This window comes from Polypterus senegalus, chromosome 3 (assembly GCF_016835505.1).
Source record: "Polypterus senegalus isolate Bchr_013 chromosome 3, ASM1683550v1, whole genome shotgun sequence".
Taxonomy (NCBI): Eukaryota; Metazoa; Chordata; class Cladistia; order Polypteriformes; family Polypteridae; genus Polypterus; species Polypterus senegalus.
In genome coordinates, this window is record NC_053156.1 from 231,862,845 (window position 1) to 231,889,560 (window position 26,716).

Below are 26,716 nucleotides of genomic sequence, written 5' to 3' on the forward strand. Positions count from 1 at the left end.
AGGGACTCCTGCTCTTAGTGCTGCGTGGGTATTATGAACTATCGTATCTGTTCAAGTTTTATTTAAATTTTAAATATAAGTAATTTTTATTTTGTCGACAGAAATATGTTTAGCAGCTCTTGCCTGAAATCAATGGCATCGTTTTGTAGGGTCTGTCCCTGACACGTATTACTTGTCATCGCGCAGCAGAGCCTTACTGGAAATTGGAGGCATCTGAATTGAAATGGGAGATCAGAGGGTATAAAGGGGACGTGAGGAATACATTGAGTGTGGAGAAACTCTAGAGACAGCGTGTGTATTAACTTGTGGATTTTATTGTAAAGTATTTCGTGGCAGCGTGACGAAGTTGCTTCCGCAAGACCGCGTTAGCTGTGGAGCTCAGCTCAGAGCATATTCTTTTCCTACCTTGTCAATTGTGTAATGCATTTTTTGAACAGGTTTAATACATGGAAGTGATCACTGCACGCTGCTCAGTCAGTTCACGTTAGCTGCTCTCTTGTGTGATGTTGCGATGTCCACGGCTTTATTTAATGTTAGCTAAGACCCGGCACTTAAAAGTTTTTCGCTACAGCAATTTGAACTCCATTACAAAGTGATCTAAAGTCTCATTTATACCTTGTGTCTTCTCATTAAACTTGTATCTCGCGAATAAACTATTCTGCGTTTTTCTTAAGCGATCTTTGGGAGCTCTTCCTTCTTTTCTACATACTGCGGTCACAGTCAATTCACGTGATTATGTGGGAGGCCTGATGATGTCACATGCAGCTCCGCCCCCATGGCCGTCGAGCTAACGTCCATTACAGTATATGGAGAAAAATAGGTTCCGGTTAAGACCATTACGCGTAGAATTTTGAAATGAAACCTGCCCAACTTTTGTAAGTAAGCTGAAAGGAATGAGCCTGCCAAATTTCAGCCTTCTACCTACACGGGAAGTTGGAGAATTAGTGATGAGTGAGTCAGTCAGTGAGTTATTGAGTGTGTGAGTCAGTGGGGGCTTTGCCTTTTATTAGTATAGATTATATCTGCTTCAGTTCTCCTATTCATGACAAAAAGGTAAGACAGCACAACTTTCTGGCCAGCCCGCTCAACACTAAACCCCAGGTCAGGTAGCTATGACCACTTCTATTTTATCTTCTCCCATATCTCAAATATGGTGGAGTGGCACAGTTACTTAGTTCTAGTGATTGCTGAGGAGCCCTTACTGACCTATACCTCAGTTTAAGGGAGGTTACCTGGTTAGCAGGTTCTTCTCTCTCTCCTTTGTAACATTTATCTTCATTCTTCCTGGCAAGGCTACTGGGGAGTCACTGTTTCATTGAGCATCGCTCAATTAACCTCAATTCACTTTTCAGCAGATGTACGGTTTCTTTCTTATTTCCTTGAACAACACTCTTTGGTAAACTCAGCTTGAAGGTGCAGATACTTTCCATTATGGAGCGACTCTTCCTTGCTTAAATGTTGCCCCTGTGCTGATAAATCTCACTAGAGCTTCAAACAACCCACCCAGACCTTTTGATCTCCATGTTCATGCACAGTAATACAACTGCAAATAAGTTAGTCTGCTAACATAGTCAAATATTTCTGCCTACATATCTGCTTACTCGTGTGAATTCCATAAAATTTTCTCCATCCAGGGATGTTGGTGAGTAATTCATCACCAGATGCTAGAAAGCCTGGGAATATTTCACCTTCATCCTTTTTCAATTTCATCTGTATTGAGCCAAAGCCCATCCCAACACTAACTAGCCCAGGGTGATGCCCCAGTCCATGGCAGTGCCTGAACAAATACATAAATAAGCTCTGGTGCCTGCCTGTTGGTCTTCAGAGCACGTGAGGCGTCACCCCACAAGACCAAAGCCACACCATGATGAGCAACCTTGCCTGGTGCCAAAGCTGATAGCCAAGTTTGCGACGCCCAGAGTCTTTTAATCATCGTTCTGACACCTGTGGCTGCCCCAAAAGTCAGGTTGTGGCTTGTTTTCAGAATGGTACAATCTAACATGGCAGATCAAAAAGTCATGAAGACTGTGCCCAAGTGAACAGGAACATGTTTAAGGATTTTTGACACCGGTGTGAAAGTTTCTGCACTGCCCATATTATGGGACTTAGAGAGGCTAGGCTATCGCTCAGCATGACACTCTTTAGGGAAGGACAACGTCGGTACAACAGGCTACAATTTCAATGACTTCATCACCCCATACCTGTTTATGTGAGATATTTGGAAAGGTAGGCGCTAGATCATTTGATAAGGCTGACTACAAATTTTGGAAGTTGCTTTATTTGCAATCTGGCCCTCATGTAGACTACTATAACACAAATGTGCACACACACAGAGGAAAGGAACACATATCTCCTCCTCAGGGCTCCACTCTTCAATCTAAGGAGGCTTACTTCCAACGGCCAGCCACTTTGCCTTTCCCACCTCGGCCTGCTTTTGTGCTGTAAGGATAAAAAGAAAATGGATGAAAACAAAAGAGGAAAACAAATTGTGCAGAGCAAGAGACACCTTTTAATGTCTCTTCAGTGATGAGCAAATAGTGTTGCAATATGGGCGTCAGTCACTTAGAACTTCACCGAAAGCTTTTTTCTTTAGCATTAACTTGGCATGTTACTTACCACAGCTGGCACTGAGATCACTCAGTTTAAAGGAAGGTATCTGCTTTTTGCCTTTAGCCTTCTAGAGCAGTCATTATTCCCATCAGAGGGTTTTTAGTCAGCTTTTTTACTCAAACAGGCCACACATCATTCATGACGCACATCTCTCAGACATTAAAAAAATATTTACTCTTGGAACATCTGTTCAAGTGGCCTTATGAGAAAGTATGAAGTAGTTGCAGAATGAAGCACATCTGTCTTGATTTTAACCCATGTTCTAGCTTGATGAAAGAGAAATGACTTCCCATAGTTCACCTTGTCTGTATTCCTACTCCTTGTTACCTTGCTTTGCTATTCCATTGCACCTGACCTTTTCAATAATGACCTTACTTGGATAGCCCAGTCTGCTCTACTTGGCTGTTTAGAGATTCTGGTGTACTTAAGAGAACTTGTAGGCAAAGGTCGGGCTCCCGCTTCAGACTGACACACTTTTGTGACATGTTTCTTAAATAGCCCTTATGGCAAATTGTCTGGGTTGAGTTTTTGTATGTATGACACATTTGTGCACATGTGGGGTTCTGATTTCAGGTGAGAGTATATCAATATTAGACTTTTTCTTATGATCATGGAAGCCAGAGACTGTTACTTTAAAATTAGCTCAACAAAGAATACAGGGACACAGTTGATAATTTCAGACACACATTAGAAACTTTTTCTTCACTTGGAGACTATACACATACAGAATAAATTAAAAAGCAGTTTTGGTGGACAGGAGGACTACACTGGATTGGCAAGTTATGCTGGGCTGAATGATATATTCTTGTCAAAAGTGTTTCTGATGTTCTAATTTCTCAGTCTTGGAATTTGTAATGTAGGCAACAGTGGGCCAGGAGGATAAATGGAGTAACCCCAGAGGCAATGGCATGTATGTTTAAAGTGAGCGCACCCTGATTACAGGGGCACAGAAATAGAAAGTGGGATTTAATAATTCAACAAACGAATCACACAGTCCTAGTCCTAAGGCAATAAAAAGTTGTGTTACAGAATGCTTGGCCTCCTTAATGTATTATGGCAGCCAGGCTACCTGGGGTTTACCTAACCTTTTCAAGTGTGTGCCAGAGCTCTGACATACAGAGATGCCTCAGGCTGGCCTAAGAAGTTCCAGAGGGCAAGTGTTCAAAGGGATGACCAATGAAAAGTTCCAGTGAACGTGAAGCTTGGAGATAAACAGGATATTGGGCTCAACTGGCTGGATGTCAACAGGCCACTGAGTGGAAAGAGCAGCACTGAAGTACTTTTAGTGGCCACCGTACTACATAAAGAGGAGGCCATTGTTGCATTTATAAAAGCCCAGGAAGACTTCTTGTTGTTTTCTTCTTTTTATATTGACTTTTTGTCAGCTTCTTTTGTTATTGCCTTCCCTTGTGTTTATTATCTATATATATAATTTACTAAGGGCACACAAGACAGTGAGCGCAAGCAAGACAGACAGCCACGCCTGCCAACTCACAGAGCCCCGCTCGCCAACTCTAAGACCATGGAATACGCTCGACAGAGCCCCGCCTGCCAACTCTAACCCTCCTACCGCGTCATGGGATACGCACAACAGAGCCACGCACACCAGCTGTAATCATCCTCCTGTGTCCAGCGTCGCTCTCGAAGGCATGTGCACTGCCTGCTCATGTGCCCGCAAGCAACAACTCACCAAATACAGCCTCAGTCGCTTTCGTCTGTGCAAAAGTCCACATGCATCTCTGAGCCACGTTGACTTTTCACCACACGCAAGACAGAGAGCCACGACCGCATAACTCACAGAGCCCTGCCCATGGGTTACGCACGAAAGAGACACGAACGCCCACTCTAACCCTCCTCCCACATCATGGGGAACGCATGACAAGGCCCTGCCCACCAACTCTCACCCTCCGCAGGCTTCCAACATTGCTCTCGAGGCAATTATATGGCGACATCAACTTCTCAACTGTCACTCTGAAACAACTCAGCACACGAGCTATATTAAGCGTGACCAACGAAGACTCAGCACACCTTAATGAACAGGTGCTGAAACTTATCCCTAACAACGAAGTAACTTTCACCAGCGTTGACTCCATTGTCACAGACGATCCTGCAGATCAACTTGCATTGATTTCTTAGTAGTCTTACTCCCACTGGCATGCCTCCATATAAACTCAAAATTAAAATTGGTTCAGTCATCATGCTTCTCAGGAACCTCATGCCAGCAAAAGGTCTCTGTAATGGCACTAGACTTTCTGTTACCAGCATTCACCGCAATGTGCTGGAGTGTAAGACTATCACATCTACTACCTCACAAACTGTCCTTATTCACCGGATTTCACTGACCCCATCAGATTCTAATTTGCCTTTTACTTTTACACACAGACAATTTCCTGTTAGATTGGCGTTTGCAATGACTATTAATAAGGCACAAGGATAAAAACTTTCAAAAAAATATGCCTGTATCTGCCAAAACCTGTTTTCACTCACGAACAATTGTATGTTGCTCTCTCCAGAGTTTCATCTTTTCATTCACTGACAGTTGTATCCTCAAACCCTCCCCATTTGGACAACTGTGTCTTTCAGGAAATGTTCACTCATCAATAAATAATTATATACGGTGTATGCTACACCGCGGGTTGGCTAGTTTATAATGATATCAATAATTATCATATAAATTAGCATTCTTGGTATTTATATGGGGTTTTAGATTACTTTAGAATGCACCAACTTAATTCTTTTTAAGACCAATGTACCCTTTCAACACACGGGACTATAAACTAATGCTTTTTAAAAAAGGCAGCAGTACATTATGTTTTTTAGAGTGTGTAAAACTGGAAAATGAAATGTTTTAGTGACTTTCTAGTGGGCTGCAGACACTGGCATCAATTATCATGCACAGCCAATATCTTGGAGTTTTCATAACTCAACATGTTCACAGGGGTCTTGAGAATTAGTCACCCAGAAAACACCCAGCCAATGAGAGTTTTTATGGTCAACAACAGATCACTGTCCAATTTCATCGATGAATTTGGATGCAAAATTGCTGGCAAAATGTTGAATTAGTTGTCTGCAACAGGTTACATTTATACAACTCTTTGCCAATCACTTTTCTTTTATTCAGTCATACTATGCAGCAGATAATACTAGGTGCCTATTGCATATATTATATGTAGGCTCTTCCCTGTTTCAACCAGCAGCTATTCTCTCACTTGATGCAGAAAAAACTTTTGATCACATAATCGGAACTATCTCTGGCTGTTTACGATCTTGAGGGTGTTTGGTGAACATTTTATGATTAAATCTTTATATTCTTCCTCTAAAGTTTGTATATCTTGAGCCTCTCAGAGTTTCAAAGATGTTAGTCAAGGTTGCCTGTTTTCTCTCTTTACTTTTTAATGTCACTCACCAACATTCAATCTCTCGATTTAAGATCTCCTATTATGGCCTATAATTTCTATTTTCATTGATGATTCTATATTTTGCTCTTTCTTGGTAATGATCTTAGATCATTAGTTAGATTATTTAGTACATTTAAAAATGTATCCGGTAAAATCTGCTCTTCTTCCCTTAACTCACCTCTTTTGTCAATGCATGTTCCCATCTTACATCCCATCAATCAAGTCATTGAAATATTTTGGTATTGATATAAATACTTTATCTACCATTAGTATGTTCTATGTGTGCACCCTTGATGGCCAGGGACCTTTCCTTCAGACTCAATCAAATCCCCCACCCCACTCCACCTAATTCGATATAAACTTCAAGTGTTTGGTGTTGAATTCACAAAAGGAGACCCCATTCAAAGAAACGATTGAGTCTCTTCAAGTAGAGAGTAAAAGTGGGAATTGCCACACTGCGTGAAACACCTGGGCACCCAAGTTCCATGAGGCAGTGCAAATATTGGGCTCGGATGGGCTTAGATCAACCCACTTTTCTCATTGGCCTACCCTGTAGCTTAAATGCTTACATTTTTTTTCTTCAAATGAATTTTGCCAATATTGCATGCAGTCATTTTAATATGCATCTCCCTTGATTAAAATATCAGTTGATTATAAACTTGCACAGCAAAATTATCAGTGTTCACTTTATCACTAGAAAAGTTTATTTAACTCTTAAAGGAATATTTGGAAGTGTATACAATATATGAATAGTGATTATATAGCATATGTCTTCAAAACAAGGTTTAGAAAACAACATTGACATAAAATTTTGCCAACAGGAAAATTTTATTTCTCAAAGGTTGATCTTTAATTCTTAACGCGGTTAAGCGCGTTACCGGTCCCGGACATAACAGCGTTTTAAAAAAGTTACAGTAATGTGTGCATGCCCATCTGCCATGCATCTCGACACCCTACCCATCAAATGAAACTTCAAAGTCTCGTCTTACCGATGATATAAACCATTTTGACACACAACAACCACAGCACTGACACTAAAGCCTTTTTTACAGAGAAGTACATACTTTTAAGAGTTGACTTTCCCTACCTTTGAAGACCCCCTGCAAGTCAAACATCAATATTTCCGAGCAGTATTGATCCCATTGTGTCCGTAAGGCTCCAGCGAATATAATCCAGTAAAACGATTTAGGTCCAAAACACACGATATATTCTCAAAGGGACAAAAACTCCAGAAAACGTTTCATAACTTGAGACCACCTACGTAATTTTTTTTCATCTATATTGCTCATATCAGACATAATTTGTTTCTGTGGCGATAACCATGCTACCGCATGAAACACGGAAGTGTTAGCTTCGAAAGACACCTAAGTTGGCCAATTACGACAGGTCTGGGGTTGACTGGCACCTCGTATAGCCAACCAGTGTCACAGAAAGCTTGGAGGATGATGTATAGCTTCAAACTCTGGTAGAATCTACCAGTTTGATTGGACACTGTGACTGACACTCAAAACTTACAACCAATGAGCAGCCGAGCATTTTGATATGTAACTTGCCATACTAACTTGTAAACAAACGATCGGAGCTGCGAAGGTGGCATTTGTGCCAGTCTGCAGAGTTGGTGCGTGGTTGTTTATTGTGATTTCGCCAAGTTTTTTCGCATTTTAAATATGAATAAAAGTAGAAGTTTAAACGTAAATAAACGCTCAATTAAATAATAGATGCATGTACGCATTGCGAAAGTATTCAACCGGCCCAGGAGACGTGTAATGGCGGAAGCGACGTGCCACGCCCTTGTGCTTTCTGCTTGCTAGTGATTGCTGCCATCAAGTGGCACATGGAAAACGCTGAGCTGTGTTGTAACAGTTTGTAAAAGAAATATATATAGTTTGTGTGCATTTTATAAAAAAAGTAAAAATAAAAATATAAATATATTTTTGGCCCATAAGACTTGTATTGACTATTTTTACATAGAAATGTGTATTTTTTATTGTTTTTATTATTTTTATAACTAATAGAGTGACACTGTGTGTAGATATAGATTCCTTTAGGTGTAAGCTTTCAGTAGAGCCCTCATTGATATATGTGGGTTGAAGCATTCAAAAGTTATTACACTTTTCCATATGTTCCAAAATGTGGATAATGGTCCCTCTAAAAAGCCCCTGGACATGCCCACATACAAACTGGTGTAAAAAATGTCATTTTACAGGTATTCTTTTCAAATTTGAAATTTGAGTAGTCAACAAGTTATTCTGTTGGTACATAGTGTGTTTCTGTCCCCACCAACCTACTGCAGCTTTATTTTCCTTTATTTTCATAAAAAAACTTAGGCGAGAACAAAAAAAATCATTTTTTTTTGTGAGTTCTAATGTGCATAACTTTTGATCAGTCACACCTACAGTGATTCTGACTACTAAGGGTGAAACTAGAGAATGTTACCTTTACAAAGAGACCAAACATGTGTTCATACTCCAGATAGTTCAATAACAGCAATGATTCTAATTTGGAGAGGTCGAATTACAAGCGATTTAGCAAAAATGACCCCGCTTGATAAGGGGTTTGGCTCATGAAACTTCACATTTATGTCTCATTCAAGAATCGGCTTTGTCACATATGTTTCTCCTTAAATTCTTTAGGAGAACTAGCTTTAGACAAAAAGGAGACATGAGATACAACTGAACTAAATGGAAACAAAATTGAGAAATTGGCTGGAAATGCATGGTATATTTTGTGAAATCCAGATTTTTATTTATTATTAGACTGATGCCTTTATCCAAAGGACTAACAACATTTGAGGTATGAATGGTTGCATTTCTTTTGCTAATTGAAGGACGGGCAGATGAAGGGACTTTCTTATGCTCACAGAGGTGTCAGTAGTGGGATTTGAACAAACAAACACAGGGTTTGAAGCTGGAAGTCTAAATCACTAAGTCACACTACCTGCCTTTTCTTCCAGAATGAGTATTATCTAACTAAAGTTAAAGCAGTTACTTAGAAGCAAGGACTACACCTTTGCAATCATGATAAAGTGTTTAATTACTACTGTCCATACATTTCACCATATATTACTTAGCACACAATGCAAATACTTTGAAACTGCAAGAAAAAAAAATGTCAAGACACTACTTAGAAGATCTGAGCCCATTGTATGACATTGCTGAGACTTTCACTGAAACTCAGAATGAGGCCATTGTGAGAATATGGGTGTATTTTTTCTCAGGAGAAAAATCTGAGAAACAGAAGATAAAAGACAATGTTTCCATTTTTTCTCTTTCTGATCTCATTGATATCGAAGGGAAACTGAAGCTGTTCCAATGAGCGGCTACTCAAAACACGCAACCTTAACAGGAGTCAAACAACTACTAACTTACCGACGTTGTTTCGGCACTCCCATGGAGCTCCACTGGATCGATTAGCATGACTCACTGAAAAGTCTTTCAGAAAGAATGAATTGTTTGCAAAATCGTCCATCATTGCTGTTGGGTTAGCTCTTGCTGGAGGGAAACATGAAGGATATCTCAACTGACTGCCATCTATGTGTAATGAGTGCTCCAGGCATATTTTTGCCCGCAGGTTCCTGATTTCTGGTCTATTATATCTAATTCTCTGTCTTTTCTTCTTTTCACTTATATGCCTCAAATTAAGCTTTGTTGTCTCCCTCCTACACTTATCAAAGTGAGGTTATTCCCTTTAGGTACAAGCACTGCAAAAAACCTCATTAGTATCTTGCTGGAAATCACTTGATTCACTTACTTTTTCTTTATGACAATCTTCTTTTGATAATTTAATTTTACTCAAACTCTTTACATTATGGATCAACAAGTCATCTGGCCCCAATATTGAAAGGTTGAGCTCAGTGATAAAGCTAGCATGCGGTCAGATGGCAAGTATCATCCCACAATGACCTTGCCATTAGCTTTTTTTTCTTTCCTTAGTCTTAATTACATGTGTGGCCTTCTTTCTGTTTCTGGGTAGCTCTGGCAGGTCTCGGACTCTCAGTTTTTCTTATAAGGCTGTAGGGCACCAATGGATGGGTACTCATATTTTTGTTAAATTTTAATTCTCCCTTAAATTAATGGTATCATCCATCCATCCATCCATCCAGTATCCAGCCCACTATATCCTAACTACAGGCAGAGGCGTAGCTAGGGTTTTCAGCGCCCGGGGACAACTGAAGATTTCACACCCCCTCCTGTTTGCCAAAATGCAATGGGTAAGGGAAAGAAAATTTTAAAAAATGTATTTAAAATAACAGTATTTGAAGAAAAAAATTTTATATTTTTTTATTTTAAACAGTTTTAAATTTTTAAATATTTTAATAATAATAAGTCAAGAGTAGTGGGGGGATAAATTATTGTCTGTTGGGTATATAGAACTAATACCTGCTTTCAAAATCAGAAAGAGACAAAAAACATAGGAAAAAGATATCCTCATACTGATGGAGTGATGGACTGAGTATGAAAATGTTATTTATTTACTTTTTAGTGCATTTAAGAATATAAAACATTTCATTCTAAAATTTTATAACATCAATTTGGTGCCCCCTGGTTGCTGGGCCCGGGTACAGATGTCCCCGCTTGCCACCCCCTTAGCTACGTCACTGACTTCAGGGTCACGGGGGTCTGCTGGAGCTAATTCCAGCCAACACAGGGTTCAAGGCAGGAAACAAACCCTGGGCAGGGTGCCAGTCCACCGCAGGGCATGCATGCACACACTAGGGATAATTTAGAAACGCCAATACACCTAGCTTGCATGTCTTTGGACTGTGGGAGGAAACCGGAGTACCCAGAGGAAACCCATGCAGACACCACGCAGGGAGGACCCAGAAAGCGAACCCACGTCTCCTTAACATGAGACGGCAGTGCTCCCACTGAGTCAAAGTGCCACCCTAATGATGTCATTCTGAATCTAAGTTTGCATTTAATCTTTGATTGATAATAAAAATTTGATTAAAAGAAAAAACAGATTGTCGATGGGATGGATTAACAGTGGCTTTCATAACTGTCAGGATTAAATCAGTCAGATGGTGAATGGCAGCCAGATTCCCTCCTATCATTGAATAATAAGATGTGGTGGCATTTGACTAAGAAACATAAACACTAGACACTGATTGATACTCACGATGGGACCAAGACATGATGAAATGCCCACAAGCCCATGGAATCATTGTGCAATAATGTAGGGCAGTGGTTATGATGTAAATGTGCAGGGTGTGCTTTGTGGATTGCATTGGAGCTTGTGACCTGACCAAAGTTTTCAGTGCCATGGGATAGCATAGCATCATTGCTATTTATGGACGTATTTTCTTGATTGCAGGATAATGATCCATGACATAGGGTTAGAAAAAGTCCAGAAGTGCAAAATGACCAGTGATCTGTGCATCACTGTGGCCTGTAAGCAGGGTTGCTTTTAATGCATGTGTGCTCAATTCCCTAAGCAAATGAATTGTAAAAGAAACATCCTTCCAATCAAGTATAGATATCTTAATTAAAACTAGAAGTAGCACGGTCATTTTGCTTTAGAGCAACTAAAGAAAAAAGAAGACAGTAACAACTTAAGGATCAACTAGGCAAATATGTAAGAGCATAAAGCACAGCTTTAAATAGATACTATAAACGCTTCTGGTACATGCTGACTTGATAGCGTCACCCAGTTTTTTTAGCCACACACATTCATGATGCATAATTTCCTTTCCACGTAAGCCCAAATACGCTCTGTTGGATTAACATCTTGAAGTAAACTGAAACCACTGTCATGAAATAATGTGTATTTAACCTGTTAGTGGTATCGACATGAAAAAGAGTGTACTTTAGCCCTAAAGGGAAGTATGCTATAGCATTCACATCATACTCAACTGATATTGGGGGAGAGATAATGGGTAGCAAGAAGGCATATCCCACCTCACACTATCACACCTAGCCTGTACCATTCATACAAAGCTGAAGTGAATCTATAGGTTCATGTTATTAATTCAAACTTTTGCCCTTACCACAACAGAACTTGAGATTTATCAAAATAAACAACACAATTCCAATCTTCACATCACATTACACGAGCAGAGAAGAAAATCTCAAGCCTTGTCCTTCTGTTCATAGTGGGCAGGAGAACATATCAATGTGGTCTTCTGCTGCTGCAGTCACGTCATCTTCAAAGTGTGATGCATTATATATTTAGAGATGTGTTTGCATTAACCACAGCTTTAAAAAGCTGTTATTTGAGTATTTGTGGTCTTGCTGTTAGCTTGAACTAGTCTGTTCATTATCTAAGCTCTTTCATTAACAAGCAGCATTGTTTCTCACTGGACATTTTTATACCATGATATTCTTAGATAACTCTACAGAGTGTGCATTAATATGGTAAGGAAGCTTTTTCTAAGATGCTGGGGCCAAAACTGATGGCCACTATGTATATTTACAGGGCCTATAAAGAGTATTCATAACCTTGGAAGTTTTCACATTTTATTGTAATACAGCATAAAATTGCAATGGATTTAATTTGGCGTTTTTGAAACTTTAGTGACAAAGTCAAAACAGATCTCTCTAAAGTGGCCTAAATTAATAAAACAAATAAAAATGATCATGTAAGTATTCAGCCCCCTTAATATGATACATCTAACTCATCCGTTACATGTGTTCATTAGTTAAACGGAGATCGCCTGTCTGGGGTTTCAATTGATTTCGTTATAAATGCACTTTATCTGGAAGGGCCAACTGGTAGGGAGTCCGTATTGTGGCCAAACCTAACAGTACAGACAAAAAGAACACTCCAGAGTGACTGAAAGGCACAAGTCAAAGGACGGAGACAAGAAAATATCCAAGTCAATGAAAAAGCCAGTGAAATCAATAATTTAAAAAATGGAAAAAATATGACACAGCTGCAAATCTGTCTCGTGAATGCTGTTCACAAAACCTGAGTGATAGTGGAAGAAGAAAATTAGCGAGTGAGTCCACCAAGGATCCTATAAGAACTTTATAGGGGTTACAAGGGGCTTTGTAGCTTTATAGGAAAATAACAAGGAGAAGTCATCTTTCAAAAAAAGCACATGGCTTTGAAGAAGCTAGAAGAAGTTTCTGTGTTCTGATGAGACCATAATTGAGCTTTTTTGGCTCTCAGACTGAAAGCCATGTTTAATCACCACAGGTTATCAAGAAACACGTGGTCCAACCACCTTGAAGCATGCTGTGGAAATGCTTCTGTTCAGCAAGCTTGTGAGGGTAAAATGATTAAAGCAAAATACACGGACATTCTGGAGCAAAACGCGAGGAGGTCTACAAGAAACCTACTTTGCCAGAAGATTTGTTTTCTAGCAAGGCAATGACTGCAAGCATAAAGCCACAGCTACACAGCAATGGGTTAATTAAACAGTAATGTTAATGTCCTGGAGGGGCTGAGTCAGAATCCAGATCTCAATCCAATTGAGTATTTGAGGCTCGACTTGAAAAAGGCCATTCACTCACAAACCCAGTGCTGCCTGACTGAGCTTTAGCAGTTCTGCAGAGAATAGTGGGAAACATTCCAGTGTCCGGATGTGCAAAGCTGATAGAGAGTCCTGCATGCACAGACTCAAGGCTAACAAAGGCACACCTACTGAATACTGACTTGCAATCTATTATTTTCTGCTTTACATTTGTATTTATTTTAGACCACTTTGCAGAGATCTGCTTTTTCTTTAACCTTTTTTGTCAAAAAATCCAAAATAAATCCACTTTGATTCAGTGTTGTATAGCAATAAAATGTGGAAACTTCCAAGGGGGTGAATACTTTTTATATGCACTGTACATACACATTTCTAGCGTGTACTTTACAAGTGTATGAGTTGTGTGTTGAGGATTAGTATATGACTGCGGTGGGCTGGCACCCTGCCCAGGGTTTGTTTCCTGCCTTGTGCCCTGTGTTGGCTGGGTTTGGCTCCAGCAGAACCCCGTGACCCTGTAGTTAGGATATAGCGGGTTGGATAATGGATGGATGAACTCTGTATATCCAATTAAAATATTCTGATGATACATGATAATGGATGGATGGATGGATTAGTATATGAGTATTGAGCATATAGGACATTAAGAATATGCACATATGGTTGTGTGTGATGATCATGGGTCTGCGTGTTTGAGCTGTGTTCTGAGTTGCCTCTGTGTGATCGTGGTGTGTGTTGAGCATGTCTCTGTGTATTTAAGCCCTTTATTTTTGTGTGTTTAAGGCGTGTTGAAAGTGCATATTGTGGATTAATGGTGTGTGCCGAACTTGCGCTCATATGTTGAATGTGTGTGCTAGTGGGTTTTTCATGGCTGTGTGCCTGCCAGGCTTAATGTTTTCTTTTTCTCACAGCTAACGTTGCCAGCATAAAAGCAGACATGCTGAAGCAGGTAAAAACTTTCATGCACACAGCAGATATGAAAGAATCCAAGAAGAAAATAAACAACCGCTCACCTTTTTCTGCAAGCACAGGCAGCCCAGGTGAGGAGAGAGAGAGAGAGAAAGAGAAGAAAAAAAAAAGAAGCAAAATTACAAAGTGAGTCAAAGCACTTCCTAAAGCAACATCAAAGGAGATACTTTCTCTACATTCTTTTCAATTACCTCTCCCTCTTAGCACTCCACCCTTCCACATCTTTACTACAGCCTGTCAGTCTAGTCAGCATTCACCTTATCACCTCTGGACCCAGCGTGAGAAGGAAGACACAGGCTTTGGTAACGTGCCCTTTGGTGCTGTCAGCCTAATATGGAGCAGCACAAATGGTGCAACTGGATCACATAGGAAAGATTTGCTCAAATTCTGCCCTCAAAGTGACACCTTGCTAAGGATAAATGACTTTTAAAATTTATCTGTGCAACCTATGCGTGTCAGATACAAAATCTGAACCGGGCCAACACCCAAGTAAATAGTGCTATTAAATGTCTAATTACATGCACCTAAGCTGTAGACACAGAAGAGCATGTTGTCTGGCAGCTACTGTTCTCAAAGACGAGGTGGAAATTAAGAGCAAGTGTATTCAGGACAGAAGCCAAGGAGCACAAGTCCTTTAAATAGGGTATAAAGATTCTGGAAAAAGCCCCTCACATGAAACAAAAAAATGTCTGAATGACAAACTGGGACACTTGTATGGCTCATTTTTGTCTAGCTGGAAATAACTGGAAGCTGATTGATAGTGAAAATGAAACAGGAAGTGTCTCAGACACATACACGTGCGTGTGCACACACACACACACACACACACATATTCAAAGTAGACAGGACCTGCAGGTGTGCTGAGTGCCTCCAGCTTGCAATGTTATGCTTGAATTGTAAGGGGAATGCTTTGTGCTATTTGGATTACTCAGGCTTTTTTAAAAAGAAAAAATGAACAGTTACTGTATTGTTTCAAATTTATTCATGCAGGCAGAGCTCATGTTCTACTACCGCTTATGTGTTTGAGGTATGGAGCAGTGGAAATTGATGCATAGTGTGGCACCTGACTAGTTTAAAGACTAATATATGAGAGGGGGTTGTTATAAAAAAAAATAACGCCACTAAACAGTGAAAAATGTATTTAAGGACTGTTCAGGCAGCAGAATATGCTGGAGTTTGGTGCTGACTAAATCTTGAACTTGTTAAAGGTGTGCTCACTTGTTGTTGTTGCTGACATCTACTGGCAAATTGGGGAACTGCAATAACATAACATGTGCCATCACCGTATATAGCAAAAATTACGGTTGGGCACGGGGTTGGGAGTGGTGGTGGGGGGTGGGGCGAACACCCTATAGATTAGGCCAGTTGGATGCCCCTCTAGAAGTGTCCGAATGAAGAGTGCAAACAGATGGGGAACACGCCTCTCTCTCATTGACTATCCTTTCTCAAATGACCTCCACAATGGTTGGGACAAAGACATATTTTTACATGATTGACTTTTCTACCTCACTGTTTAAAATTACAAATCAAACAATTCAGACATGACTAAAGTGCATATTGCGCACTTAAATTTAAGGGTATTTACATACATTTTGGTCATGGTTGGACTGAAATGTGTGCAAACAACATTAAATAAAGATCTGCAATTTGCACTTTAATGATGTCTGAATTGTTTGCTTTGTAGTTTTGTGGAGCAGAGGGGTAAATCAAGTTAAAAAATGTGTCTTTGTCCCAGCATTATGAAAGGACACTGCATATGAAACAGCTTATTTGTAATGCATGGATAAAGTTGGAGGCGTTCACCCAACAATAATAATGCCTTGGATCTCTTTGGCTACTTGCACAGTACTGCTGCGCTCAGGACCCCAGAGCAGAACCAATGGGAGTCTGGCCATGCCTCCTGGGTGCCTCTTTTGAGAGATGTACTAGATGCAGGCAACAGAGGAAAGACTCAGAACATATTGACAGTATTATTGTTCTCAAATTGCTCGCGAGCATTGAGGAATTCCTCAGAAAGGAGGGCTGTAATAAATTTCTGAGGATGGGGTGGCCCAGTCTGTCCAGCTTACCATGTTTCCACCCTGACTGACCATCATTATGATAAGTTTAGTGAAAGTGAAGTAGATAAAGGTGGAGAATAATTCAGTTAATGGGTAGGCTTCTCGACCTGTTGAAAATATTTTGTTTGACACAGCAGGGGGACAATGAAATGGATTGAAGAGGTGGGGATGTGTTTACTTTAATGGAAACACTACGGGGTGCAGAGTGGGACAGAAGGTTTCCTGAAACTCAAGGTCCTTAAGATGATACATGCCAGCATATGCAGGCTTAGGCAAAAATGCTCGGTGCCTTTGTAGCTCTCACCTAGTGAGTTTGAAGCCCAACTGATTGATAGCACAGTCTTGGATGGATTTGTAATAAAAATATAGGGCAATGTGTAAATGATTCATAAGGAGAAGTGTTGAGGGTATAGCAGGAAGATCACGGTGATCAAAACCAACACCAATGCATCTGGTCTTGAAAAGCAACTCTAAATTTAGAGTGGCAAGAAAAACCATCCCTTTGGAATTATCTGGTTTTCTGCATTAAATGGTCATGAAATGTGAGCTGATCTTCATTTAAGTTACAAGTATAGACAAACACACAGATTATTATAATCTCTCATGTCTTTATTGAGCACACTAATCAAACATTCACTGTGTGCTGTGGAAATAGTAGGTGAGCACTTGGATTGAGTAACTGGTGCAAGCTCCCTTGGCAGCAATAACCTCAAACAAGAGTTCCAGGCAGAGGCAGAATAGACCTGCATAACATTCAGGAGGACATTCGGACCATTCTTCAGTTCAGAACTGATTCTACCTAGCCATATGATTTGGAGTTCTGGTGTGAACAGCTCTCTTGAGGTCATTCCACAGCGTCTCTATTAGGATAACGTCTAGGCTGTGATTGGGCCACACTGGATTGTCTTTTTTTGAAGCCATTCTGTAGTAGACTTACTTTGACGTTTATGGTCATTGCCCTAATGCATCTGCTGAGCTTCATTTGATGGACAGCCTCCCTGATGCTTTCCTATAAGATTCATACATAAATTTGGGAATTATTTTCCCCTTTATGATAGCAGGCTGTCATAATGCTCAGATCACTATTTTCCACCATTGTTTTCGGGTTGGTGTGCTGTGCACTTTTTATATCACATGAACTTCTGCATATTCTTCCTGACCAGTTCAACCTTTGTTTCATCAGTCCACAAAATATTTTATTGGTGTTTTTGGCAAACATCAGGCGTGGAGCGATGTTTTTTTTTTGTTTTTTTTGGAGAGCAGTGTCTTCGTCTTTGGTGTCCAGACCCCATGTCTCTTCAATGCTTTGTGTATGGTAGACTCATGAATAGAGATGTTAACCTGTTCAAATGATTCTTAAGAGGGGTTAGTTGTTACTCTGTGGTTCTTTATATCTCACTGAGCATTCTGCATTGAGCCTTTTGAGTCATCTTGCCTGGGCGCCAACATATAGGGAGAGCAGTCACAGTACTAAATCATCTAACGGTGGACAAATTAAAATATAAATCCTTTAAAATTACTTTGTAATCCTTTCCAGCTTTATTCAAATCAACAATACTTGAATGTAGATTTTCTGAGATCTTATTTTAGCGAGGTATGGTGTATACCACCAGATGCTTCTTGCGAATAGGAAACGCAAAATGTCTAAGTCTTTTTTATAGGTTAAAATAACTAAACAACACCTCCAATTTTTATTTCTAGGTTTGCCAGTTGCTCACTCCAGTTAGCTTTTCTCGAAGCCATGCGCCTAGGGGTTCACATACTTTTTCTAACCTATACCTGTGAATGTTTGAATGAGGTGTTCAATATGTACAAGAACAAAACAATCATTTGTGCATGATTAGTTAAACCAGACTGTGTTTGTTAGTTATTGTATGTATGTTAGATGAAGATCAGACTATATTTTAAGACAATTGTATACATAAATGTAGTTATTTACAAAGGGTGCACATATTTTTTTGTGTCACTGTAACTACTAAGTTATGTGTAGAGGGTTTCATCAAGAATGGCCTATTGACCATTCTAAACAGAAGGATGCACTAGTGAGGTGTCACTTTCCTTTGCACACACCAAAGGGCACAAGCCCAATCACACCAATCCAGACTTTTATAGTGGTGGTCTCCAAGTTTAAGATATCTGACTCCTCAGTGATTTTGTTTGCTATCCTGCTTCTGTTTAGTTTAACTACTATGTTTTGTTAACATATGAATGCCCAATTTTGCTAACCTCCCCTACATTAAGTATGAAGCATGCAGAACAGCAAAGACCCACACACATACAATACTTACAGCTTCTGGTGTTCACTGACACGATTTATCAGGACATTAATCTGAAACAAGCAAAGTCAAGTGAATGGGCTTGTTATTGAGAGTTTCCATTGTAACTACAGTGACTTTTTCTAGTGATCCCCATCTAAAAGTGGCCTTATCGATAGAATATGATATAACTGCTTTCATGTTTCCACAACTGAAGTACTGGCAAATAGGGTCACATGGTGACCAACAGTCTTGTTGATTATAGTTCAGTAGGTCATACCCCTCAGCCCAGCTTAGTTTATGTGTAATACTTTATGTATAATTAATGCATCTCTTTCTCTGTTCAGTTTAAAAAGAATTACACTGCTACACACTCTCTGTACATATGATTAGATTGACTAAAAGTAAATAAGTCTAACATGTACACTAATAGTAAGGCTCACCTCGTATCTCTGCTTTTTAAATTTGTATTGGAGATCAAATTTCTCTGCTTCCAGTTGATGCATCCACTGCCAGAGTTCCTTGGCTTTTTCCCTGTGGAAATGATAAGTGGGGCAAAATGTTTGCTTTACTATTCTAGACACGTTAGGCATGCCTGCTTGAGAAAGTGCATACATTGTATCAACAATACTTTTTAGTAAGAAGGACATTATAATTTCTTTAGGGCAATGGTGAAGCCTCATAAAGTTTTCCAAGGAAATTATCATTTTATTGGTAAAGAGTTAAAGACTCATTAGTCATCTCTGTAAGTAAAAGCCAACATTGATTGCATAAGAACTCTAGCTAGAAGGAGGTTTGTGGAAACTGTTGTGGCTATTGATTTGATTAGATGAGATTATATTAGACCTTTATTGTCAGATGGATAGTGAAATTCTTATGACCCAGTTGCAGGAAATATGTGCTTGCAGAGAAGTTTACTCAGGCAATAAGACAATATGATGATAAATAATAAATAAATACTGTAAGTAAGAATACCAGAATGGCCTAATGTAAACAGTGCAGAACAGAACTGTACAGACAATACAGATTATGGGAAAAAGGTAAAGTGCAGATGGCAGTGTATACTGTAACATAAAACAGAACTAGAAATAAACCAGCAGATGGGTACAGCACAGGACAAGTAAAATCAAGTTGCCAAGAATTTAGTGCTCTTATGACCCGGGGAAGAAGATATTCTTGATGCACATGGAACATGTGGTGAGGTTCTTGTAGCCTTTACCAGAACACAGAAGTGAAAACAATGGATGAGCTGGATGGCTGGCATCAAAGACGATGGATTCAGCCCTCCTCAGACATTGAGTAGATGGTATAAATATTTGGAAGATCAGCCCCAATGACTTTGGAAGCAGTAAGGACAGTCCTTTGGAAGAGCTTGCAATCCTGGCAAGTCAGGTTAGGATGTATTCAATAGTGAAGCTGTAGAAGTTCACCCCTGCTTCAAATCTCCTTAGCCTCCTCCGGAAAAAATCCTTTGCTGAGCCTTTTTGAGGATACATGTGGTGTTGACAGATCTCAAAAAGCAGTCAGTGATCTGCACATCCAGGGGAGCTGTTGATATGGAATGGAGGGTGACTGATCTTTTGTTCTTCCTGAAGTCGTTAAAGACCTCCTTTGTTTTGTCTATGTTCAGGGAGATGTTCTTGTCATGGTAACATACAGTCACATCTTTGATCTACCTTCTCAAGGCAGCCTCATGTTACCCTCATGCTTTGTTACATAGTCATAAGTAAACAAACTATAGAGCAGTGGGCTGAGGTAGCAGCCTTGCAGAGCACCAATGTTGCTGGACAGTGCCAATGAGGCTTAGTATATTTCATTAATTGTAGATTTAAATAAGACTTCCTATCATCAATTCATTTACATAGATTTTAAATTTACAGTGTCATTATCTATACATCATTTAACAAATCAACTCAATCCAATTACAGGGAATAAGGTGATGTAAGATACATCAGACAGAAGACAAAAAGGATTCAACCTCATACTGGGGCAGTTCTGAGCCACAAATGCTTTACCACAAATAGATGACATATCCAATTATTTTTTTGTAAATTCTCCTCATTTGTAAATTGTGGGAGTAGCTATTCTATAATTACTTTAATGTGAAGGTGGACTGACCTCAACTGTTCTTCACTTAGCACGTCCACATCTAAGGACTTGTGTCGCTCACTCAAGATTTTCTTCTTTTTCTCCCGTTCTGTCTGCTTCTTGCCACATCTCTTCTCTGTCTGCACATAAACAAGATGACAGACAACATTAAAGTGGTCTTCCTGACCCCTTATGCCTATGAATGCCTACAACATCATATTCACCCTTTGCATGTATCCGCCAAAGTGCAAGCTGGTGAGGGTTAACTTTTTTTTTGCATCTTCTTCTGCCTTTTTCTTCGCTTCCTCTTCCTCCTTGCGTGCTTTCTCTTCCTGAAATGTCAAAGAGCAGGGATGATTTGACAGCAAAAGTAAAACTGTGACATTCTAGATGAACGGTTGAGGGGCAGAAGAGGGACAAGGATACAAACAGTCAGAGATACGAGCTTGCATGTTCTTGATACAAATCCATCAATAAAAAGCACAAGGCTCATCCTCAAACAAGTCCCTAAGAAGGAAGCCACTTAAAATGAAGATTGTTTTTTGAACTGATCTGTTCTGAGCCCTGCTAGCATTTTAAACAGAAGCACAGTTTGAGAGTAAGTACAATTCTCTAAAAGAACAGAGTGGCCACTCATAGAACTGCCAATAGAAGCCATAAATCCTAGGCTGGATGTCCAAGAATGCTGGTAATCATTATACTGTAACTGTGCTTTGGCTCACCTAATAAACAACAGAAGGGTCCCAAAAATGAGTCAAGATATTTGATTTCATTGAACACCATGAAAAATAGATGATGAGTAAGTGTCAAGCTGAAGATGTGTGATGGCATGAAGGAAACAGCTGTCCTCCTGGAATTTAAACACTTTACAGTCTGTGAAGTTTGTAAAGAATGGCATTTTAAAATAAAATTTCAGTTAAGTGGCAGTTCATCTTGTAAAACCACCATGCTAACATGAGAGAGTTGAGAGAGAAATGGCCAAACTGGTACAATTTTGTGTTGACATATGCTATGGTAAATATTGATTTGTCACAAAAGTCATGTGATGAGTTTACACTCACTGGCCACTTTATTAGGTACTTGTACTTGTAATGGGCTGGAAGCCCTAATTCTTCGTGGCATAGATTCAACAAGATGGTGGAAACATTCCTCAGGGATTTTGGTCCATATTGATACTAGAGAATTACGCAGTTGCTGCAGATTTGTTGGATGTTGAATCTCCCATTAAACCACATCTAAAAAGTGCCCTATTTATTTTAAATCTTGTGACAGTGGGGGCTGTTTGAATATAGTGAACTCACTAAGGTGTTCAAGAAATCAATGTGAGATGATCTGAGCTTTGTGACATGGCATGTTATCCTCCTGGAAGTAGCCATCAGAGGATAATTACACTGCAGTCATAAAGAGATTGACATTGACGGCAACAATACTCATGTAGGCTGTGGCATCTAAATGATGCTCAACTAGTATTAAGGGTCCTAAAGTGTGCCAAGAAAATACCTGCACACATAATTACACCACCACCACCAGCCTGAACAGTTGATACAAGTCAGGATGGATGTTGTTGTTCATGCCAAATTCTGACCCTACCAACAGAATGTTACAGCAGGATCAAAACTCATCAGACCAAGTAATGTTTTTCCAATATTGTATTGTAAAATTTTGGTGAGCCCATGTGAATTGTGGTCTCAGTTGCCTGTTCTTCGCTGACAGGAATAGCACACAGTGTGGTCTCCTGCTGATATAGCCCATCTGCTTCAAGGTTCAACATTTTGTGCATTCAGAAATGCTGTTCTGCCTCAAGTGGTTAACGAGTGGATATTTGTTTTACCGTTGCCTTTCTATCAGCTTGAAACAGTGTGGCCATTCTTCTCTGACCTTTGGCATCAACAAGGATTTTTTCATCCAGAGAACTGCAACTGGATATTTTCCGTTTTTTTGACCATTCCCTGTAAACCTTAGTGGTGGTTGTGGGTGAAAATCCTAGTAGATTCACAGTTTCGGAAATACTCAGACTAGCATGTCTGGCAACAACAACAATGACATGTTCAAAGTCACTTAAATCACCTTTCTTCCCCATTCCGATGCTCAGTTTGAACTTCAGCAGGTTGTCTTGACAATGTTTATATGCCCAAATGCAATGAGCTGCTTCCATGTGATTGGCTGATTAGACACTTGCATTAACAAGCAGTTGAACAGGTATACCTAATAAAGTGGCCAGTGAGTGTGTATGTTATTTCTGCTTGCTAAAGATATTTCGGAATATAATACCAACATGTCCTGCGGTGGGTTGGCACCCTGCCCAGGATTGGTTCCTGCCTTGTGCCCTGTGTTGGCTGGGATTGGCTCCAGCAGACCCCCGTGACCCTGTATTCGGATTCAGCGGGTTAGACAATGGATGGATGGATAGTACCAACACAACAATTAGCCCTTCCCGGAAGCATTTACTAATTCTGCATATGTCTGTCTGTCATATAGTATTTCAATAAAGATCTCTAGTTAAAAGAAAAACCACTGGACTCTTTTCTTATCATGTGTAGACATTTTAAGGAGTCACCAGACATGTTCTGGTAGTACAATCCCTACTTTGCCAGTTGTAATGGCGATCTCTGTGATCACAATCCTAAAGATGTATAGGGGAAAGAAAAGAAACTTGAAACTCCATAGTGCTTGGAGAGTATAAATCCTCAAGTTTTTCTGCAAGCATCGAGAAATAGGAAATGGTAGTTGTTAGGTAACAGGGGAGGGCTGGATGTCACGTTTAAAAAAAAAAAAAAGGTGATATGATGTGAATACAAACAATTGATTTGACATGGTTGTGACAGGTCACATGCATTACATAGCTGTAGAAGAGGACATAGGTACACACTGAAGTTTTTCCATTCTTAAAAATACTTTAAACCTCCCAATATCTCATTTTAGTTTTTTTCACGTTTCACGAATGCAAAATAAATTTGTGTGTCGGATTCATAAAATTGCAATCCAAACTTGCCTGCTTCGCTCATCATTAGCTGCCACCTTTAATGTTTTGCATGTGCCACTTTGTTTTAATTTTCTGCTCCTTTCATATGGTCACCAAAACTGAACAACTGAATATTGGAACAATGTTACCTTGTCTAACAAATCTTGACTTCTGCTGTGATACGTAGATAGTAGGATTAGTAGTCCAGTCTTGTGTCAATGTTACAGGCTAGTGGTGGGTAGTACAATGAAGAGGGAATCATTTCTTGGCCCATATTAGGTCTTTTACTGTCAATTGAGCTTCATTCGAATACCACTGTGTCCCTAAACATCATTGCTGACCATGTGCATCCCTTTAAAGCCACAAACTACAAGTGCAAGATGACGCACTATTGTCTCAGGATGGGCCCATGAAGGTGACCTAGATTACGTTATATTTCAATGGCCTGCGCAGTCTCCACAGCCCATTGTAGTAGACTACCTTTGGGATGAGGCAGAATGGGAAATTTTTTAGCATCAATGTGTGGCTGAAAAATCTGCACAATTGACATGATGCTGTTAAATCAGCATGATCCAAATCCATAAAGAATATTTACAGCACCTTGTTGAATTCCGTCACTCAGATAATTTAATCTTTTCTGGAGGCAAAAGATGGTCCAACCCAATACTAGTTAAGTGTACCTAATTAAATGGTCACAGAATGTAAGTCATACTTTATCTCTCTCTTTTTTGTCTCAAACTACTGGCATCTAAGCAGAGTTGGTAAATGCAACACTCTGTGCCATAAAGCAAATTAAACTCCCACTTGGAATCTACCAGCAACTTCTGGAAGTGCAGAGTGATTGACATGCCAACGTTGTGGTATTTTTTATAACTTACTTACTAGGAAGTTCAATATTTTATCCCTTCACTCCAAAATCACAAACCCTTCTACCAGGAAAATGAACCTGGCTATCTGTCCCCTGGGCTCACTTCACTTGAAAATTGAAAAGAGATCAAAACTGAATGAAGAAGTCCTACCTGTTTTAATTATAATAAAGTATTTTATACAATGTTCTTGATAGTTAGAAACACCACAAAGCACTGTTTTCTATTAATTCAAATGAAGCATTTTGATACACTCTTGTTTAGCTTGATGCTGGAGAGTATACAGGCAAAGAAACAGTAAATTTGGGGACTCATAATGGCTGACAAGAAGAAAAGAGGAGAGTCTGATCAACTTACTGCGACTCGTGTTTGCCTCTCCTTCTCTCTCTCTGTCCGGATTCGGATCTGTTCGGCTCTTTCTGCCCGCCGATTCTCCTATCAGAACACATGCATAGAAAATGGGGAGACATCGAAAAGGTAATCGTAATTTTAATAAGAAGAAATCCATCGATCCCACTTCTCCAATCCTCCTGTATTAAGGCCATGCCCTAGACAGGCAGAAAAGCTCTGAGTTGTGCCTTTTAGATGAGAAGTGCAGGGGACTCAGTGGCAGACATAGAGTTGCCATTTCTCAGTTGTCCAAATAAATGCAAAAGGAATGCAGGATGTGACAAACATGCTCAAGATTCACATCACAAAAAATCAGAAGACATCAAGCCAGCAGTTCATCCTGCTCAGCCTTTTCTGCTCTCTTGTTCATAAATGCAGAAACAGGCACCTTCTGACCTGACCTGATACCAGGGATTCTGGTAAGAAGGGAAATTGTAGTTAGTACACAGGTTATATTTCACACATATCTGACCTTCACTGATCAATGTGTGTTTTCTGGCCTATAAACGGTCTGTCTAAGAACAGTACTTGAGTTCTTCATTATCACTTACCACTGGCAAAGTTGGTACAGCTATTTTTTTTGTGTGAGGAACCAACTAGTAAGACTTGATTTTGCATTTCTTAAATTTGAATGGGATTGCCTTTCACACAAAGATCACTCAGTCACTTGTCATAACTGCATATCGAAAGTAATGGATCTGCTTACAATTCTGTCCTTCAGGCCGATGAGCTCCTCTTCCTCCTTTTTGCGTCTCTCAAAATGAGCCTCGATCAGTGTCTGCAGTTCATTTAGATCCTTCTCCATCCGTTTTCGGTGGATGTCCTGCGCAGCAGTCAACCAAAAAGAAAAGCAGAAAGCCATTGAAACTCTTGTTGTTTGCATTTGTCTTGAAAAGACAGAAGCCGTCTAACCTTAAACAGCAGGCAAAGCTTTGGCAAACACTAAAGAGAAAAGTTACCTAGAAAGTCTTTCCTGAAGTCAACACAGATCCCAGTGCTGAGCTGCTTTATTTTATATAGTGCCTTTATTTCCATGTAAGCCTCATGTTACAAAGGATCTTAATTAATTCAGCCTGCAAAGTTTGAAAGGATTTTTTTTTCATAAAATTCACTTAAATAAGGCCGAATGCTTGTTGATCTGCAGAATCTTTGCATACATTGACTAAGCTTCAACTACTGCTGTCACAAACCGTATCGTTCTGCATTTGTTATTGATCTTGAGACATAGTCTAAGATCACAGGTTTATGTAGAATATTACAGTGCTTTGAGTTGAACTTACAACCAGAAAAAGGGTACCTGCAATGATCTGTAATTAACTAGAGGTACCTTTGACTTGTAAAAATTCAGGTAGATGACTACCAGGGGGCAGCATGCCTCCTAAAGTTAAGAAGACACTCCCACAGTGAAGTGGCCTTTAAAAAGTTAATGGTGAGCACCAGAAGTAATTAACTCGAGAACAGATACCTGATTAAAACACTTCCCCAAACCAACAGGGGACAGTAGTGGGTTCCAGCACCTTCTGCCCTGTTATGTAGTAAGAGTGTCTGAGACAATGGCTCCTTGACTACGTTTTGTTCTTTAGGATGAAGCTCTGGGTAGACAGCCATAAGATATTTCAGGGGATTTTTGACCATGACAAAATTAATAGGGTGGATCATAAAGCATTAGGCAGAGTCAAGTGGTCATCTGGGCAGAGGCTCAAACTG

General features: G+C 39.8%; 1 protein-coding gene across 4 annotated transcripts in view; it reads right to left on the reverse strand.

Moving 5' to 3' along the window:
* Positions 1-2,260: 2,260 nt before the first annotated feature.
* Positions 2,261-26,716, reverse strand: part of tnnt2a (troponin T type 2a (cardiac)) — a 62,332-nt gene continuing 37,876 nt past the window's right edge. For all 4 annotated transcript variants that reach the window (XM_039748724.1, XM_039748723.1, XM_039748722.1 and 1 more), the window contains 8 exons: positions 25,716-25,832; positions 24,977-25,054; positions 21,016-21,123; positions 20,822-20,931; positions 19,147-19,237; positions 18,737-18,777; positions 14,433-14,438; positions 2,261-2,439 (listed from right to left, as the gene is read on the reverse strand). In XM_039748724.1, coding sequence (XP_039604658.1) covers positions 2,388-2,439; positions 14,433-14,438; positions 18,737-18,777; positions 19,147-19,237; positions 20,822-20,931; positions 21,016-21,123; positions 24,977-25,054; positions 25,716-25,832 — 603 coding nt within the window. In that variant the 3' untranslated portion in view covers positions 2,261-2,387. The remainder of the gene's footprint in view (positions 2,440-14,432; positions 14,439-18,736; positions 18,778-19,146; positions 19,238-20,821; positions 20,932-21,015; positions 21,124-24,976; positions 25,055-25,715; positions 25,833-26,716) is intronic.